This window comes from Bombus vosnesenskii, unplaced genomic scaffold (genome assembly GCF_011952255.1).
Source record: "Bombus vosnesenskii isolate JDL3184/JDL3185 unplaced genomic scaffold, Bvos_JDL3184-5_v1.1 scf7180000013449, whole genome shotgun sequence".
In the NCBI taxonomy this organism is placed as follows: Eukaryota; Metazoa; Arthropoda; class Insecta; order Hymenoptera; family Apidae; genus Bombus; species Bombus vosnesenskii.
In genome coordinates this window covers 196,175-214,548 of record NW_022883059.1, presented here as the reverse complement: position 1 = coordinate 214,548, position 18,374 = coordinate 196,175, and the positions used below count along the sequence as shown (strand labels likewise).

Here is an 18,374-nt window from a genome sequence, read left to right as displayed (position 1 = left end):
ATAAGTGTTTTCGATAATTGAAAACACCGTTAACACATGGTTTAACACAGCGAATAATCAGTTAGATTTAACAATTTAGAAAATATAAGTCGTTCTTGGCAACTAGTGGAGTCGTAAGCGAAAAATGATTATTTTAATTGGCAACTGGATTCACTGTGGACAATCAGTGTGGCTTCGTAGGCCTCGCCCAAGGATGAGCAATCTGCTAACGATTGGAAGAGGAAAAAGAAAAACCATAGATGTTCTCTGCGTTGAAAACACCGTAATCACTGGTTGATACAGCGAACAATTGTAAACGAAATAGATCGAAATTTGATAAAGTTGTTTTATTCCAGACAATTTATTAAATCTTGGCCAAGAACGTTTATTTCAATTTTATATCGTGAATTCAAGACGTTCGGATGAAATCTACGTAAATTGTGTGCTTGATACTATGGGTGCTTTTGTTCAGAGACAACTTTGTTCGACTGCAAGTTAAAACAGAAGAGGATATACAATTTCAAATTTCCTACCTTGATTAGATGTAAAGTCGATCGGCGGTATATATGGCTTGGTGATGTGTCGAATTTTGACAATTAACTTTGATTCCGCAGATGAAGTGACAATACGAATGCTTAATTCGAATAATGATTTTTTGAAACCATTTTTAATATTCGATTTCGACGGACAGAGTGACAATGTGAATGGTCTGAATTTTGAATAAGGACTCTTCTACTCTATGTTATTCCCGCTTATTTATAATATCCTAATTGTCACGTGATGGATCATCTCTATGGGAATCACAGCATTGCTACGTGACAAATTAGGAATTTTCTAACTGTCTACTTTAGCGGATTGTGCTGAAGTTTCGTCTTCTTGATTATCTATTCCTAATTTCTCATATCCTTGAGACACGTAGATGCTGCTGAAGTTTCGTCTTCTTAATTTCTCATATTTCGTTGGGTATTAGGGACATGCAAGGTGCGTGATAAAATGTAGGTATCGTAGTAGCTCGTATTTTGCTAACGTTGCGTCTGCGATGTTTCCCAGAACTTCCTTACTGATGCCAGTGGAACGTGGCAAGTGCGATATCAATCACATCTCAACCTACATCAGTGATAATACATCGACACCCGACCTTCGGACACTTTTGGACACATCACCACCTTATCATCATAGCATACACCAAGGCTGTGACGCATCTCCGTTCACATCAGAGATAGGATATGGACCCCCGACCTTCGGACACTTTTCTACATCATAACCTACACCTAGCCCATCAACATCCTAAAACCAAAACGTATATAAACCGAGACTTCACCCACCTCGGGCAGTTCTTGTTCCTCTTCTAGTTGCTGTACTCATACAACCCCTATTCTCCGGTTCGATGTTATTTTGTGTTTATAATAAAGTTTTATAAAGGAAAATAAGTAGTTGGGTTACGACTCAGCCTTCTTACTACCACCCAAGTACCAACTTTACGTGACATTTTGGCGATCCGTGCCAGGATCCATCAACTTCAAGAAAACGAAATTACGCATTTCAGCATACGTGCATCATTGAAGATTGAGGGATCAGCGGACCTCTGCAGATCAGCTCACTTTGCGTGAAAACGACTTCTACGGAAAGCGGACTACGATCATCACCAAAACTGAAACTGGTCACGAAAAGAAGAATATTCAGGTAAAAAACTGGATTCTTTTAAATATTATCGTACTCGTCGCAATAGCTTCGCTAGTACAGACTCCAACAACAGTACAATAATCACTATGAGCAAAAAATCAGAAGACACATCTTCTGTTAGCCCTATGGCTACTGCTGTGGATCCAAGTATTCGGGCCATACTAGACGCTATGCAGAAGCAGAACGAAATCAAGTTAAGAAAACTGTTAAAGGAGACTATTAAAGCAGCGACTAGTCGGAGTTATCAGGGTAGTTTAGTTTCTAATAATTTGAACAAAAGCTTGGAGAAAACAGACGTTACTGTAGGAAATGAAGAAATGGTTTTGAAAGAATTTTCAAAAGAATTGCCGTCTAATGTAAAAAATTCTTATGAAAAGAAAGTATCAATTGACACCGCTTCACAGGATTATATTTTCATTAAAACAGACTTAATGTTTGATGTCAATAGCTCAACAGAATACCAGAAAGAGTCTGTGAAACGAAGGAAAGAAGATATTGCAGTATTGTATAATGATTTGTCACCATCTTCGTCACAAGATACTCAAAATTTACAAGAATGGTTTGACAAAAAAAGTAAAAGTTTGGGAGAAGCAGAAAAAGATCATAACAAGAAGGATAATATTTCAATGAGAAATATTTTGGACGGCGATACAAATAAAGAAAACCAAATTGAAACGAAGGAATTAGAAGCAGTTAGTAAATCAACTGCTGAAAATGATACAAAATCAATAGACAACGTTGAACAAAATATATCATTAGAATCCATACAAAAAGCAAGAGATAATGCTTACAATAATGAACATTTGCTTATAGAAGAAGACCAAATGATGACAGCGAAAAATGCGTGTGACACTACAGAATCAAAAACTTCAGCAGATCTTATGTCGAGAAATTTAGATGCTAATAGACAAGAGAAGTGTTTAGAGAATAAAGATGACAAGAATCCATCTCCATCTATGTTAGATAGTAGTAAACGGAGCAGTCGTTATAATGTTGCTGCAAAGCCTGCTACTTCGCCAAAATTTGAAGAAATTGTTTATAATCAAACCAGACAATCAAACACAAATAAAATTTTGCGAAGCGCTTTAAAGACGAAATTAATCGAAGACAAGTGTGAAATAATTAATAAACAAAAGGCATCGGAAAATGTAGAAAATAAATTTGCCAAAGAAGAAAAAAGAGGTGTTAAACAAAAATCAATTTCAGATAGTGAAAACGAAACAACTGATACTCGTCAACGAAGGGAAGTTCTTTTAACGAACACAGCTAGTGATAGCGATAGGTATAAATCTGTAGAAAATGATAATGCAGTAACGGGTGTAATAGCAACTGATGAAGCGAAACATAGAGGCAGACCTAGGAGATCGGATAAAGTCGAAGTTAAAAAAGATGAAGATACAAGGAAGATCCTACAAAATGAGAAGGGTGGATTAGAAGAACAAAGAAAACTCGAAGAAGATACAAAAGAAGAAACTACAGAGACAGAAGTCAATTCAAAAGGTATATTAAATAATAAGTGCGATTTACTTGATACCGAAAGAGCTATTGAAATTAATGATACGGTTCAAGATATTAAATTTACTGAAGGTAGAAGCCGCACTCAAAATGATATGGAAGATGTAGTAGAAGATTCACAAGAATTATCTAATAAAAGTAAGTTATCAGAAATAAGGATTGCACTTAACAAAATTGAATATACAAAAACTATTTTACGGAATAAAAAGAATTCATTAGAAAGAGAAAGAGGAGTAAGAGAAAAGAAGAAAATGTACAGACAGAAATTATTTCAAAAAATATATCAGATGATAAATGTGATTTGCTTTAGAAAAAAAAAATATTATCCACAAACTACATTAGGAATTTATCTATTTTAGTGAGGAGAAAGAGAAAGGATAGAGGAGTTGATCAATAGACTGTGGATTTTGAAGCGTTTATGAAAAACTTACAATTTTAATAAAATATTCAATGTAAAGTCTTTGTTATAATATTCAAATAAATAGATGAAAAAAAACTGAATTTGCATAATTACTCATGGCTTATTGATCAATCATGCGACTCGTTCAGAGGTAACTCGAGTTGTAAAGGCGACAATTTATTAAAAATGGTATATCTGACGTACGATGCATTTGCTCATGTTAAACTATTTAAATAAGTATAAAAATCACGCGAAAAAAAATCTACTGAAAATAATGTTGAACTAGTTAATAATAATAAATCATATAGTGAAACACAAACCTTAAATCAAGATTTTAAGTTCAACAAAAAAAAAAGAAAAAAAAGAAGAAAGAAGTTGATAAAATGACAGCAACATGTAGCAGCAGGCAAGAGAAAATAAGCCAAATTTCTAAAAGAAGAAACGATGCTCAAGAACTCGAAATTTCTCGAGTGGATATGCTAAACAACGAATTTAATGAACAGTTGAAAGAACGTGAAACAGCAATAGAAGACTTACATCAAATGTCAAAGCATCAATCGGAAATTCATAAAGTTACCTTAAATGAAGCAAGTTTGAAAATAGGAGAACTCTCTGATAAAATTAAATGTTTTAAAGGAAAAGATAGCCAGATACCGAAACGTAATGAATTACTCGAAGAAGAACAGAATAAATGGAGAAGTTTAGAAAAAATGATTACAGAAAAACTTGAAGAAGAAAAATCCCGTTAGGAAACAGCTGAAGACGAAGTGAGAAAGCTTTCCAAATATAACGAGCAACTTCTAAAAGATTATCAAGAAATCCATAAAAAAAAAAAAAAAAAAGAGAGAAAGGAAATACGCTGAGGTTGTTCATCATAATCACAGGTAAAGAATTAAACATGTACCTCAACTGAAAGATAAAATCAATCGACAGGATTTATATGCGAAGAACATAAGAACACAATATATAGAACAGCACAAGATGATCGAAAAATTGAGAGCAAAAGGAAAACGTGTGCATAATAAAGGTAAAGAGAACACATAATGTATCTCCACCAGGGGCATGATCCAAAATTAAATAATAAAATAAAAGGTTTTGTTACTAAAAAGTTAGAGAGATTTCATGACAACAAAAGCATTGCCTGTGCAGAATGCAGTGTATCAATGTGCACTAAAAATGCAAGCAACGTGACGATTACTTTTAGAACACCACAAGCACCACGAAAACACAATCAAGACCAAACAAGGTCAAGTTCAAAAGTGAAGTTACGTGAGCTTATTACTGCTAACGACCAAAAATTGAATTACGATCCCGAACATCAACTCGCTGATCTTCAAGTAGAATGTTCCGACAAAGACAGGACGACACAAGAGTTCGAGAAGCACATAGAGGACATGAAGGAGGAAGTGCAAAAATTAGAATTGCAACTCGATGAGTTGCAAAAAAAAAAACACACACGCACGTAAAAAGAGTTCAATCTTTTGGAATACAAATTGAAGAACTAACAATAAAATTAGAAGAGATAACAGTAAGTCACAAATATGAAGTTGACTTGCTGGAACAAAAAAAAAAAAGACCAAACTTAATTCATGTGTTAGTAATTCAATGGAGGAACGTGAAGCTGGAGCTAAAGATGCAAAAGAGATAAAATGTAGTTCTTGAACCACAAGGACAAATAATCTGCCCTTCAATGTGAACTAGACGAACTAAAGGGTGAATATGAAAAAGTGGGTGATTTTGGATATAAATATGAAGAAGAAACTAATAAATTGAAACTGGATTTTGAAAAATAAGAAAAATGATCCTTGACAATGAAAATAAATTTGAAATATTGCGTAGGGTAGAAATTGAAGGTAAAGTAAAAGATATGAACGAACAAAATAATTTTCTTAGAAAAGAACTGGAAAACGTCCAAAAACTTTCCAAAGATGTTAATAATCGCTTACTCGAGGCGAACCAAGAATTAAAAGATTCACATAGAAAATACACTCTTATTTGAAAATTGAAAAAAAAGAAAAAAAAACATCAGGAAGAATTAGGTGATATAATAAAACTTCATGATGAAGAAAAATATAAACTGATACAGCATTGGTGTTCTGTAGAATGTCAAACTGCCATAAAGGGTTACATTGATGGAAAAGTGCAGTAAATATTTAAATAACAATCCATGACTTCTTAAGTAATTGTAACAATCTTGATGTTTTACTATGGAACAACTAGATAAAGTGCACAGTGACATTAATAAAGTAGAATCATCGATAAAAGTAGATGTATCTTCTTCATTAATATCAGAATCAACGACTGATATTATAAAGAATGTGCATGATATTCCAGAAAATCAAAAAAAAAAAAAAAATAAGTCACAGGAATGTACAGATAATACAATTCAAGATGGTTTAGTAGTAAATAAATGTGATGTAACAAATTTAAATAAAAACAAAAACAATTTCTAAAGTAAGGAAAGTAGTGAGACAGAGAGCATAAAGAACGCTGCGATTAATGAAGTAGAACAAGAAATAATAAATAAGGACCCACAAATTGATGATCAATATAAAAAAAAAAAAAAGGATGAGAAATTTCAAGAAGAGCAAGCAGAGAATACAACTGAGATTGGAGATGATTCAAGATATGCAGGTGACACATCTTTAGATAAAGAAAGTACGAACGATGCTGAAATATTTAATACAAATGAGGGTGAACAAAACATTGAGAAACACAACGTTTGTACAGTGTTAAATATAGATACAGTTAGTGTTACTAATGCTCAGTGTCAAGCATTAATTAAAACAATTGGTGAAACTTTTGATGATAAAGCCCAAAGATTGCATCTCACGGATACAGACACAGATTTGTCTAAACTAGTTGATAGTAGTTTAGAAGTAATGGTACTGACTGTAGAAACTACTATATATTAATGATATGAATGAAAGTACAGAAGAAAATATTGTTTTAACTGTACATGAAAAGGATGCTGTTGTAAATTCTAATGAAGAAAAAAAAATGTTTCTGCAGAACAAAAAGGAATGAAGAACGCTGAAATTGTAAATGAAGAATTTAATTCGATAGGTTAAGCACGAGAAAGTGATGGAACAATTATAGAAGTAATTTCAACAGAAATTGTGGCTCAAGAAGTTTCTGAAAATTGTAGCCAGAAATACAGTTATGACATATTAAATCATACAAAGACAAGAAACGATTCTATAACTCCTATTACCTCAGGAGTAATTAGTGATCTAGAAACTGCAGATGACATTGATATTAAAGAAAAGAATAACAAGAAACAACAAATGGAAATGGCAAGATTGATCTTTTGATAGTTCACATAAAATTAATGTAGAAAAGAAAATTATTCATAATAAAATTGTCGTACTTATACATGTTGCTAAAACAGAAGGAAGGAATAAATCTATAAGTGAAGCAGATAAAGTGCGCATAACTAACAAAAGAAGTGTCATTCAGGATATCTTTGATGATTGGGGCATTGAAAATGCAGAAGATGACAGTCAGTCGGTATCTAAAGCTCCAGATACTGTGGAAATTGAATTGAAAAGTTTACTAAATGACACAAAAACACGAACTATAAAGGAAAGCACAGTTGTACTGGTTGAAGAAGAAATTACATGCATGGAAAAAGAACCAGTTGTAGATGCTGAAAAGGCTTTAGAAGTTGCTAAACAAAACAAAGAAATGCAAGTATCAAAGGAACAACTGGATAACAATCAAACTATAAAGAAACAACAAGATAGTATAAAACCATTACTCAAAGACCACTAACTCATTCTATATCACAGGCTGTTAGAAAGTCTACAAAAGATTCAACACGTGATACTGCGGCATTTCGTCAAACTTAGCAAACTATCCCTATTAATCGTAGTCGAAATTTAACCAGCCAACAACCTTCACAGGTTGAAATAGCAAAAGCATATACCATGACGAAGAAGAACAAGTACAAGTCGAACCAGTCAGAGTCCAATTCCATCGCTCCATACTGAGGAAACACCAAGATTTTGGAGGACCAAAATCAATCTAAAGAGGGGGGTATGTGACATCAATCACATCTCAACCTACATCAGTGATAATACATCGACACCCGACCTTCGGACACTTTTGGACACATCACCACCTTATCATCATAGCATACACCAAGGCTGTGACGCACCTCCGTCCACATCAGAGATAGGATATGGACCCCCGACCTTCGGACACTTTTCTACATCATAACCTACACCTAGCCCCTCAACATCCTAAAACCAAAACGTATATAAACCGAGACTTCACCCACCTCGGGCAGTTCTTGTTCCTCTTCTAGTTGCTGTACTCATACAACCCCTATTCTCCGGTTCGGTGTTATTTTGTAAGTGTTTATAATAAAGTTTTATAAAGGAAAATAAGTAGTTGGGTTACGACTCAGCCTTCTTACTACCACCCAAGTACCAACTTTACGTGACACAGGCGCGTGCCAACTTGTCCTTGCTGAAGTTGCATCTGCGATGTATCTGGTAACTTCCTTGCTGATGCCAGTGAATCGTTCAAGGCGCGTGGCAACTTAGTATTTGCCGAGTCTTCTTATGCGTTATTTCCTGTTTCTTTCAATAAAATATCATTTTTTTTTTATAATAGTAAGTTTAATATATTATTTCATGGTTTGTTTCTCACGGCTAGTTTCTATTAATTTCTAATATTCTTGCGTTACGTTGTATTGATCATTATTTATTCTTTCTTTGTTACGATCTTCCATTTTTATTATCATTTATTAAATATTTATTCCTTCGCTGAAAATATGATTTATTTTGTAACGCATAAAGGTTACTATATGCACGTGTTGATTATCCAAAATGGCCGCCTGTAAATGTTCGTAGTATATAGTGACATTTTATTAATGTGAAATCTATTATTTATCCGTTAATTATTTGTGACTTTATTTTAATAGTTGACGTATAATTGTAGTGGGAATAATATTATTTTGCATTTATTTAATGTGCGTAATTATTGCATGTATTCCGATGTGCACTTGTAAGAGCTATCATAACAGTCCAAGATGGCCGCTCGTGAATGTCTCAAGTAAAAGTATAGTGACGCGTCCTTAATTTGTTTAATACTGAAATAATTATTCGTCCGTCGCTTATTTTCCTCTATTTTAGCGCAGTTAGAATTTTTAAATGACGATAATATTGTTTGTGTAATCATTATAATGTGTATACTATGTGTTATTTTAATATAATAACATGTGGATTGTGTTATTGTTAATTTTTATAATTTATCAATAGCACTGTTTTATTGTTGTGTTTCGAGTGGTTTATTTTTATAGAGTGTTCGCTTAATTAATTTGATAGTAATATGTGCATAGTTTGTTATTACCAGTTCTACTGCGTAACATAACCTTATTTCTCTACGCCAAACTTAATACAATTATGCTATATTAACTTAGTACAATATAATAATTTTTCATCTTAACCGCATTTGTCGTTGATACTCAGTTAATCAGTTTTGATTAACTCATAACCTATTCCTATATTATTGGCTATTTTCTGTTTCTTTGTTATGAAGTTGTCGTTAGCTTGTGCGTGTAATTTGCAGCCTTTACATAGAATTTAGAAGCTAATCTTATACATTGCTAGTTAAAATCTTTATTGTTTATAGGTTCTACAATTCTAATCCTTCATCGCTGAGTCCTTTACTTGGAATGGTTACATGGTGCGCGTTTGTATCTTTTGGTTCTTCGTTACATGTCTAACACTTATCAAGACTACTTTTACTTATCCTAGAATTGTAAGTATATATATAGATTATATAAAACACTATAATTTGTAAATATCTGTATAGTAAAATAGTCTGTCCACTATCTTATTTGTTAAGACCGCTTCGCTAATATCGAATTGTTTTGTTATAATGTCAGAATATTTTCTTGGTTTTCCAGTTTCTTGTTGCTGTCTTGACTGTTTCGATAGTATCTGGTTCAGTATTCCATAAGTATTCACTTAAGTTTGGTAGTAGGCTTCTTGTAACTGCGTCGACTTTAATGTATATCTTCTGATGTGAGTAACGAGCTTCTTATTATTATCAATTTCTATTCCAAGATGGTTTACAACATTCTTCCCCTTTTTAGGTTATAATTGGTTACCTTGGTATTTATTACCTTCGATATCTTCATACTATCGTGTATTATATTTTGCAAAGACGGATCCATAGCCCATTCTCGTGGAGTTCCTGCATGCACACTTCCTTTAACGATGATTGGTTGCATACAAACCTCGTTAACTTATAAGATACCTTTTCTTGTTTGCTAAGACCATTCCGTCGGTGTTGAATCGTTTGTTATAATGACACTAATTTTTGACTTTCCAATTTTCTCACGTCCTCTTGATCATTCCAGTAATATCAACTTTGATTCTTCATACACATTTACTCCAATTTGGTAGTTGGTTTCTCATCACTGCGTTGACCCTTGTATAAACTTCTTCGATGTGAGTAGTAAATTATCGTGAGTAGTAAATTACTCACTTAACCTATCTTAGTTATTTCTTAACACTTCCTGCACTTATTAACTGATTTTATTTCTTCTTATTAAGGACCGCTATGTCAACGCTGAGTTATTTCGTTATAATGTCACTAACTTTCTTGATTTTTTCGGTTTTATTTTCCATTAGCGAACTGTAAGTTTGTTGTCGAGCATCAATTATTGATTGTTATCGTGCTTCATTTAGTTTAATTGAAATATAATTATAAATTTTTAATAGTATTATTTTCTTCCATATATATTAAGGTAATTGAGGTTAGTTTATTTATTCGTTTCTGCTGACAGTCGTATACTATGTTCTACGGAGTGGATCCACAACTTGTTTCTGCGAAATTCCTGCATGTACGCTTCCTTCTGCGATGATTAATTGTGCACTACGTGCTTTCAACTTTCACTGCTTTTAATTATTTTATTGAATTAACATGTTGTGTATTTAAATGATGGTTAGAACACACACATAATAATTTTCCTTTTTCTTTTAGGTTTCTACTACCTACATGATTCGATAAGCACTGTCACACTTCCTTAGGCACAATATTGTTCTAAACATTTAGTAATATTATGTTTTGCATTGATACAATTGCAGTTAATTCTTCCATTTGTTTCAGTTGGCTGTCATACCTTGTGTTCTACGGATATGGACACATAACCTGTCTTCGCATATACACTTCCTTCTACAATGAGTAATTGTTCACGAGGTACTTTTCACTTCCACTGTTTTGTAATTATTTTATTTAATTACACATTTTATAATTAATGGTTAGAACGCACATAATAATTTTCCTTTTCCTTTCAGGTTTCTACTATCTGCATGATTCGATAAGCAGTGTCACACTTCCTTTGGTTTAGGCACGATATTGTTATAAACATTTAGTAGTATTATGTTTTGTATCGAAACAATTAAAGTTAATTCCTACATTTGTTTCAGCTGGCTGTCGTAGATTATATTCTACGGATATGGACACATAACCTGTCTTCGCATATACACTTCCTTCTACGATGAGTAATTGTTCACGAGGCACTTTTCACTTCCACTGTTTTGTAATTATTTTATTGAATAACACATTTCATATTTAAGTAATAGTTAGAGCACGCATAGTAATTTTCCTTTTTCCTTTTAGGTTACCACTATCTGCAGTATTCGACAAGCAGTGTTGTTCCATATACTATCGTACTACGTTGTCTCTTGAAAACGTCTTGTGGTCTGTTTCGATTGTGTTAGTTTTAACTTGTTCAAGTGTATTGTTCGTGGAATCCCTTTTACTTTAATCTTGACGTTTTGTGTGTGGATTCTGACAATAGTGCCTGGTTTATTGAAGTGTGTTAATATATCTAGGTGTTTTATATATTTTATATCTAGTTGTATATAAGATATATTTTGTTTATTGTGGTTTTGTATGTCCATATTTGCTGTATATTAAATTGCTTGATACTTCCTGTTTGTTATAAAGGTGTGTATTCCTATCGTTCCATTCCTTTTTCTTTTCCTTTGAATTATTCATGAAGTTATTACGAGATTTGATTAAATTGTCGAATTGTAGGTTATCCTGATTGAATATAGTATTATGTCGTGATTTATTAATTAATTTGCGAATCACTTTTGGTTAATTGGTTCTTCATAGTTTATCCTTAGTCGAATTATGAAATTATAGGTTATGTTGTACTCTATATTTACTATTTCGTTAGAGTACCTATTTTAACTTTATTATCTCTTATTTGCCCTCGTATACTAATTTTCTATATATGACTACATTTAATTAAACTTTTATTTAAACAATTTCCATTTACGTTGTATCGTGCGTTCGTTTTGGATATTCGAATTGTCACTCGCGTTATTTGTATATTGCGGATTTCCGTTTCCGATACGGCACGTGCGTAGCGCGGGACGTGACACCTTTCTGTTTGAGATATTTCGACGTTTGAGCGCTCTTTTCACTCCATTTTACACGCCAAATGTAATGCTTGTCCGTTTCAGAGTCGAAACAAGCCCAACAGCTCGCAAAACGCGACGATTTCGTCGATTTTGACGAAAACTAGCCGTCATTTCCATCCCATTTGAGATATTTCGACGTCTAAGCGCTATTTTCATTCCACTTTACACGCCAAATGTAAAGCACCCCCGATTCAGCATCGAAACAAGCCCAACAGCACGCAAATCGCGATGATTTCGTCGATTTTGACCAAATCTAACCGTTATTTCCTTCCCGTTTGAGATATTTCGACGTTTAAGCGCTCTTTTCTCTCCATTTTACACGCCAAATGTAATGCGCACCCTTTTAAGCGTCGAAGCAATCCCAGCTAGCCAGCAAAACGCTCCGATCCAGTCGATTTTGACGAAAACTAGCCGTCGTTTGCTTACCGTTTGAGATATTTCGACGTTTAAGCGCTCTTTTCACTCCATTCTACACGCCAAATGTAATGCGCTCCCGTTCCAGGGTCGAAACAAGCCCAACAGCACGCAAATCGCGATGATTTCGTCGATTTTGATGAAATCTAACCGTTATTTCCTTCCCGTTTGAGATATTTCGACGTTTAAGCGCCCTTTTCTCTCCATTTTACACGCCAAATGTAATGCACACCCTTTTAAGCGTCGAAGCAATCCCAGCTAGCCAGCAAAACGCTCCGATCCAGTCGATTTTGTCGAAAACTAGCGGTCGTTTCCTTACCGTTTGAGATATTTCGACGTTTAAGCGCTCTTTTCACTCCATTTTACACGCCAAATGTAAAGCACCCCCGATTCAGCATCGAAACAAGCCCAACAGCAGATAAATCGCGATGATTTCGTCGATCTTGACGATAACTAGCCGTCATTTCCTTCCCGTTTGAGATATTTCCACGTTTAAGCGCTCTTTTCACTCCACTTTACACGCCAAATGTAAAGCACCCCCGATTCAGCATCGAAACAAGCCCAACAGCACGCAAATCGCGATGATTTCGTCGATTTTAACCAAATCTAACCGGTATTTCCTTCCCGTTTGAGATATTTCGACGTTTAAGCGCTCTTCTCTCTCCATCTTACACGCCAAATGTAATGCACACCCTTTTAAGCGTCGAAGCAATCACAGCTAGCCAGCAAAACGCTCCGATCCAGTCGATTTTGACGAAAACTAGCCGTCATTTCCATCCCGTTTGAGATATTTCGACGTTTAAGCGCTATTTTCATTCCACTTTACACGCCAAATGTAATGCGCTCCCGTTCCAGGATCGAAACAAGCCCAACAGCACGCAAATCGCGACGATTTCGTCGATTTTGACGAAAACTAGCCGTCATTTTCATCCCGTTTGAGATATTTCGACGTTTAAGCGCTCTTTTCTCTCCATTTTACACGCCAAATGTAATGCACACGCTTTTAAGCGTCAAAGCAATTCCAGCTAGCCAGCAAAACGCTCCGATCCAGTCGGTTTTGACGAAAACTAGGCGTTATTTCCTCCCCTTTGAGATATTTCGACGTTTAAGCGCTCCTTTCATTCCATTCTACGTGCCGAATGTAATGCACGGTCGTTTCACTGTCGAATCAGGCCGAACAGCTAGCAAATAGCGATGGTTTTGTCACGTAATAAAGGAAAGAAGTTTTATAAATAGGAGAATGTGCAAAAACTCATTCGTATGCTTTATTTACTGCAGGTTACAAACTGAACTTACTGTCTAAAGAACTGGGGTTTTTATTTCCTTATTATGACTCATATCTTATGGGTAGGGGTCTGGCTATTGTCTTTTCTCTTAGTTATCACAATGCTAGGTGTTATCGATATATCCGATGTTAGCGGAATGCCTGCGTCTTGGGTGGTCATTGCACCTGTTTTCTGGGTGGTCGTTACACTCCCCCCTTCGTAGAGTGAACTTAATCCTCTAAGTTCTTGCGTTTCTTTAGAATCGATGGATGGAATTTGGCCTTGGGCGGTGTTGATAGTTCAAAACTTATTCTTGATTTCTTTTCTGTTCCAGGTTGCATAGGTGCATAAATGTTTATAGGGACGGCGGGTGCTGTAGTATTAGGCGTATTGTTAACGATGTTTTTCTTAATTTTACAACAGAACATGTGAATGCATAATTTTGACAGTCCTATCTTATTGAGCAGATACAAGCATATGAGTCCAATGGATATATATCCTATTATCTGCAACGTAGTGAGGCTCCAAGTTTTAATTCGTGTCATTCTGTGCAAAAAAGTTAATTGATTGGCTTTATCTTCTATTTGATTCAGGGTATCAGTATAACCGTTTAGATCTTACTTTACATTACTTAGCATTTACATTACTTTAGGATTTTTTTCTAAAGTGTGAAGCATTAAGGATAAGTCTACATTACTAGTTATATTTATAATTTTGATCTTAATATTATAAAAAACGCTCTTGGGGTTACCACTGGTTCTCATATGGTTGTCTCCATACAATATGTCTACAGTTACTTTAGTTTTTAACAGAGAGGGTTGCTTCAGTTTAACAATTTGATGTCCTTCTTTCTGAGTTCTATTGATTTTTCTGGTATAGCTATGTAGTGATTTTCGCTCTTGAGTGGTATAAAAGTTATTTCTACGATCTTATAGACTGTGAATTTACAGAATCTCATGGTCTATTGATTTCTGAGTTCTATTGATTTTTCTGGTATAGCTATGTAGTGATTTTCGCTCTTGAGTGGTATAAAAGTTATTTCTACGATCTTATAGACTGTGAATTTACAGAATCTCATGGTATTGTCTACACTAATTATTTCAGATGCGCAATCGTGTTTTGAACGTCTATCATTTATAGGTCGAGTTTGTTTACACATATAAAATTCGTGTTTGATTCGACATTGCTTGTCCAAATACATCTGATCTACATTCATATAAGTTAATCCTGAAGTAAAAAATATTGGATGTTCGACTAATGGGGCGAAAAATGCTCCGTTCTTTTGAGTCGGTATGGGGTATACCTGTTCTATTTCCCATTCTGAGTCAATTATCGTTGGAATTGAAATTTTGAAGAAGATCTTTTCATTTTGGACAAACAGTGTGAGTGTAGAGACGTCTAAAATGTTTTGGAAATTATTTTCTTCTGGTAAAAATTCTTTATTCATAATGTGATTTCCTAAAGCTTTAGCGTATTGTTCTAAGAAAGTGTGATGATTCATGATCTGGGGGCTAATAATTCCTTGTTTTCCTAGTAAAACCAAATTGAGTATTTCATCGAGTTGAAAATGTAGATCCGACAAAGCACTTTTCATAGAAATAATCTTAATTACTAGAAGCTCCTGCTTCTTTACTTCGTTTACTTTTTCAAGTTGTTTTAGACTGTCAATGTTTAAGATTTTCCTAATTAGAGCAGTTTGGTTAGCTACAATGGTTTTTAATTCATTTCCTTCACTAAATAGTTTGTCAATATTCTGGTTTATTAATTGTAAATCGTCAGAATCTAAAGTTCCGAAAAGTGTTTTGCTAATTGAGCCTATAGCGTTTATTAATCCTCTCTTAACTCTAGAACGAGTTAATAATTTCAAATGTATTCCTAATGTTTTGACATTTTGTTAGTTAAGGAAAGTATCTCTGGTTCTATTTGACATGAGGGGGTACAATGTTTTCGGGTCTCTGTTATATGTTCTTCTAATGTATCGATGTGGTCAAATATGTCGTTTATATCTATTCCTATGTATACGTTAACTTTTTCGTTATACAAGTTTAGATATTTTAGATATTTGCTCGTGAAAAATTGCGTTATTTTCGATCGGTATTAATTCCAATCCTAGCACGAGGGTTGTGCATGAGATGAGCGCCCTGGAAAGTATGGTTTAATTCTGTTACCATGTATCTTTTTAATTTGGTTATTGATTAGAATTTCGTAATAAGGAGTCATAGCCTTTTCGATGTAGTAAGGACCTAACCATTCATCGTCCAATTTATCCGTTTTATGATCATTATGTACAAGAACTGCATCTCCCTCTTTAAATACCGTTTGTGTCTTAATGATTTTTCTTTGTTGGTCTCTCTGTAGCGTTTTCTACTTTGTTCAAGTGTCCGTTTAGCTAGTGCTTTATATTTGTCTAATTGTTTTTGCCATAGTGTAAACATTTCTTCGTATGTATAGTTGGGGGTTCTGGATATTGAGGATGGGAGGTTAGCTTTTCGTCCAAAGGTTAGTTCAAAAGGTGAAAAACCGGTTGCATTGTGTATTGCTGTGTTGTATCCTAAGCATACGAAGTTTAATACTTCGTCCCATTCTTTGTCTGAATCGTTTAGACTTGTTCTTATCATGTCTTTTACCGTTGCGTGTGTTCTTTCTAGAGATCCGTTAGATTGTGGGTGAAAGCTGGTTGTTCTTATATGTTTGATTTTAAATGCTTCTTCGAATTTCATCATGAGTTCGCTAATGAAGTTCTGTCCTTGGTCTGTTAGTATGGTTTTTGGTGCTGAGAAAATGTAGATATAATGATTCAATAGAGCATCTATTATGGATTCGGTTTTTTGTGTCTTGAGGGGTGTTAATATCAGGTATTTGGTCAAATCGTCATGAATGGAGAGTATATATTGATTTCCTCGTTTAGTTTTTGGCATGGGACCAATTATGTCCATTGCTATCTTTTCGTTTGGTTTAGTGGGGGTTTGGGGTATTACGGGAATTTCTTTAGCGCGGATTCTGACAAGTTTCTCTTTTTGGCATGCTACACAATTTTTTATAAATTCCTCCACTTTTGAGAACAAATGTGGGATTTTAAATCGTTCTTTGATTTTTGCGTAGGTTTTCTGTATACCTAAGTGTCCTGAACCGTCGTTATGGTTTTCTTTTATAATCGCGTCAATTGGTTCGTCTGTTAGAATTTGAATAGGGTCGTATGCAAAAATTATTTCTTCTATCTTGTCGTTAACATACATCAAAAATGTTTTTATTCGCGCCTTTTCGATTTCATCGAAGCTGTTGTCTTCTATACCTAACTTTTTATATGTGGTAGCTATTTCTATGATTTTCTTTAACCATTTCTTTTTGTCGTAGGGCCCTAGAGTTTCTTTTGTTATTTGAAAGAAGGATTTTTCGTTGGGGACTATTTTTAATAGTTTAGGGAGCGTGTCAGTGTCTTGTTCCCATTTATCATATTCGTCAAAGAGATGGTCTTCAGTCGTTAGATTGTTAATAGTTTGTCTGGAAAGTGCGTCAGCGGCCGTATTTTCTTTTCCTTTATGGTATTGTATTTCATAATCGTATTCTTCTAACTTTAATCTCCATCTGATTAGTCGTGATGAGGGGTCTTTGCAGTTTTTAAGCCAAGTTAAAGCTTGATGGTCGGTTCTTATAAGAAAATGTCTTCCTAACAAATATTGTCTCAAACGTTTTACTGCCCATACGATTGCAAGGAGTTCTTTTTCAGTGGTTAAATAATTTCTTTCTGGAGGATTTAGTGTTCTGGAGATGTAGCAACAAGGATGGTCATTTTGCGAAAGAACAGTGCCTATTCCTTCGTTAGAAGCGTCAGTTGTTAATGTAAATGTTTCATTAAAGTTGGGATATGTCAATATCCGGGGCTTTGCATAATGCGTCTTTGAGAGTTTGAAAGCTATTTTGTTGTTTGTCTGTCCAATGAAAGGGTCTTTGTTTGTCAGGTCGGTTAAAGGTTTGGCTATTTTTGAAAAGTTACGTATGAATTTTCTATAATATCCTGATAATCCTAAGAATGATTTTACGCCGGTTGAGTTTTTGGGAATTTTGAATTCTTTGACTGCTTCTATTTTCTTTGGGTTTGGTTTTATTCCTTCGTGTGTGATAATGTGTCCGAAGTATTCTAATTCTGGTTTTAAGAATTCACATTTGTCTGGTTGAATCTTTAGTCCTAATTCTCTTAATCTTTGTAATACAATTGCAAGGTTATCGTTATGTTGTTGAATCGTATTTCCGAATATTATGATGTCATCTAAATAAACGAAGCAATATTTGTTTAATAAACCGCGAAGTGCTGTGTCCATCATGCGTTGGAATATAGCTGGGGCGTTTTTTAATCCGAACGGCATTCGATTATATTGAAAGTGTCCCTGAGGAGTACTAAAAGCTGTATATTTTTTTGATGCTACGTCCATTGGTATCTGATGAAACCCGGAGGAGAGGTCTAGTGCGGAGAAGAATTTTGCGTTTCCTAACTGCGAGAGTATATCATCAATATTTGGCAAAGGGTACGCGTCTTGGTCAGTTAATTCATTTAGTTTACGGAAATCTACCACTATGCACCATTTTTATTTTCCGGAGGCGTCCAATTTTTTAGGGACTACCCATACTGGACTATTGTACGGTGAGTCTGATTCTTCGATTATGTCTTTG

At 34.5% G+C, this 18,374-nt stretch overlaps 1 protein-coding gene, 1 long non-coding RNA gene and 1 pseudogene across 9 annotated transcripts; all 3 read left to right on the top strand.

Moving 5' to 3' along the window:
- The first annotated feature begins 1,539 nt into the window (after nucleotides 1-1,539).
- LOC117238335 lies at nucleotides 1,540-2,586 on the top strand (annotated as a pseudogene).
- A 2,034-nt stretch (nucleotides 2,587-4,620) lies between these two features.
- LOC117238341 (myosin-3-like) lies at nucleotides 4,621-7,351 on the top strand. Its single transcript, XM_033503197.1, has 6 exons — nucleotides 4,621-5,039; nucleotides 5,417-5,507; nucleotides 5,592-5,722; nucleotides 6,033-6,462; nucleotides 6,763-6,873; nucleotides 7,037-7,351. The coding sequence occupies exons 1-6, from the start codon at nucleotides 4,621-4,623 to the stop codon at nucleotides 7,349-7,351; spliced, it is 1,497 nt and encodes a 498-aa protein (XP_033359088.1).
- A 496-nt stretch (nucleotides 7,352-7,847) lies between these two features.
- LOC117238339 lies at nucleotides 7,848-11,680 on the top strand. Of its 8 annotated transcripts, none has more exons than XR_004494184.1 (6): nucleotides 7,848-8,076; nucleotides 9,218-9,346; nucleotides 9,495-9,612; nucleotides 10,703-10,792; nucleotides 10,891-11,135; nucleotides 11,216-11,680. It is a non-coding gene; the product is annotated as an uncharacterized LOC117238339 (long non-coding RNA). The 8 variants fall into 8 exon arrangements; XR_004494183.1 differs by lacking the exon at nucleotides 7,848-8,076 and adding an exon at nucleotides 8,362-8,428; XR_004494180.1 differs by lacking the exon at nucleotides 7,848-8,076 and adding an exon at nucleotides 8,505-8,625.
- The last annotated feature ends 6,694 nt before the right edge of the window (nucleotides 11,681-18,374 follow it).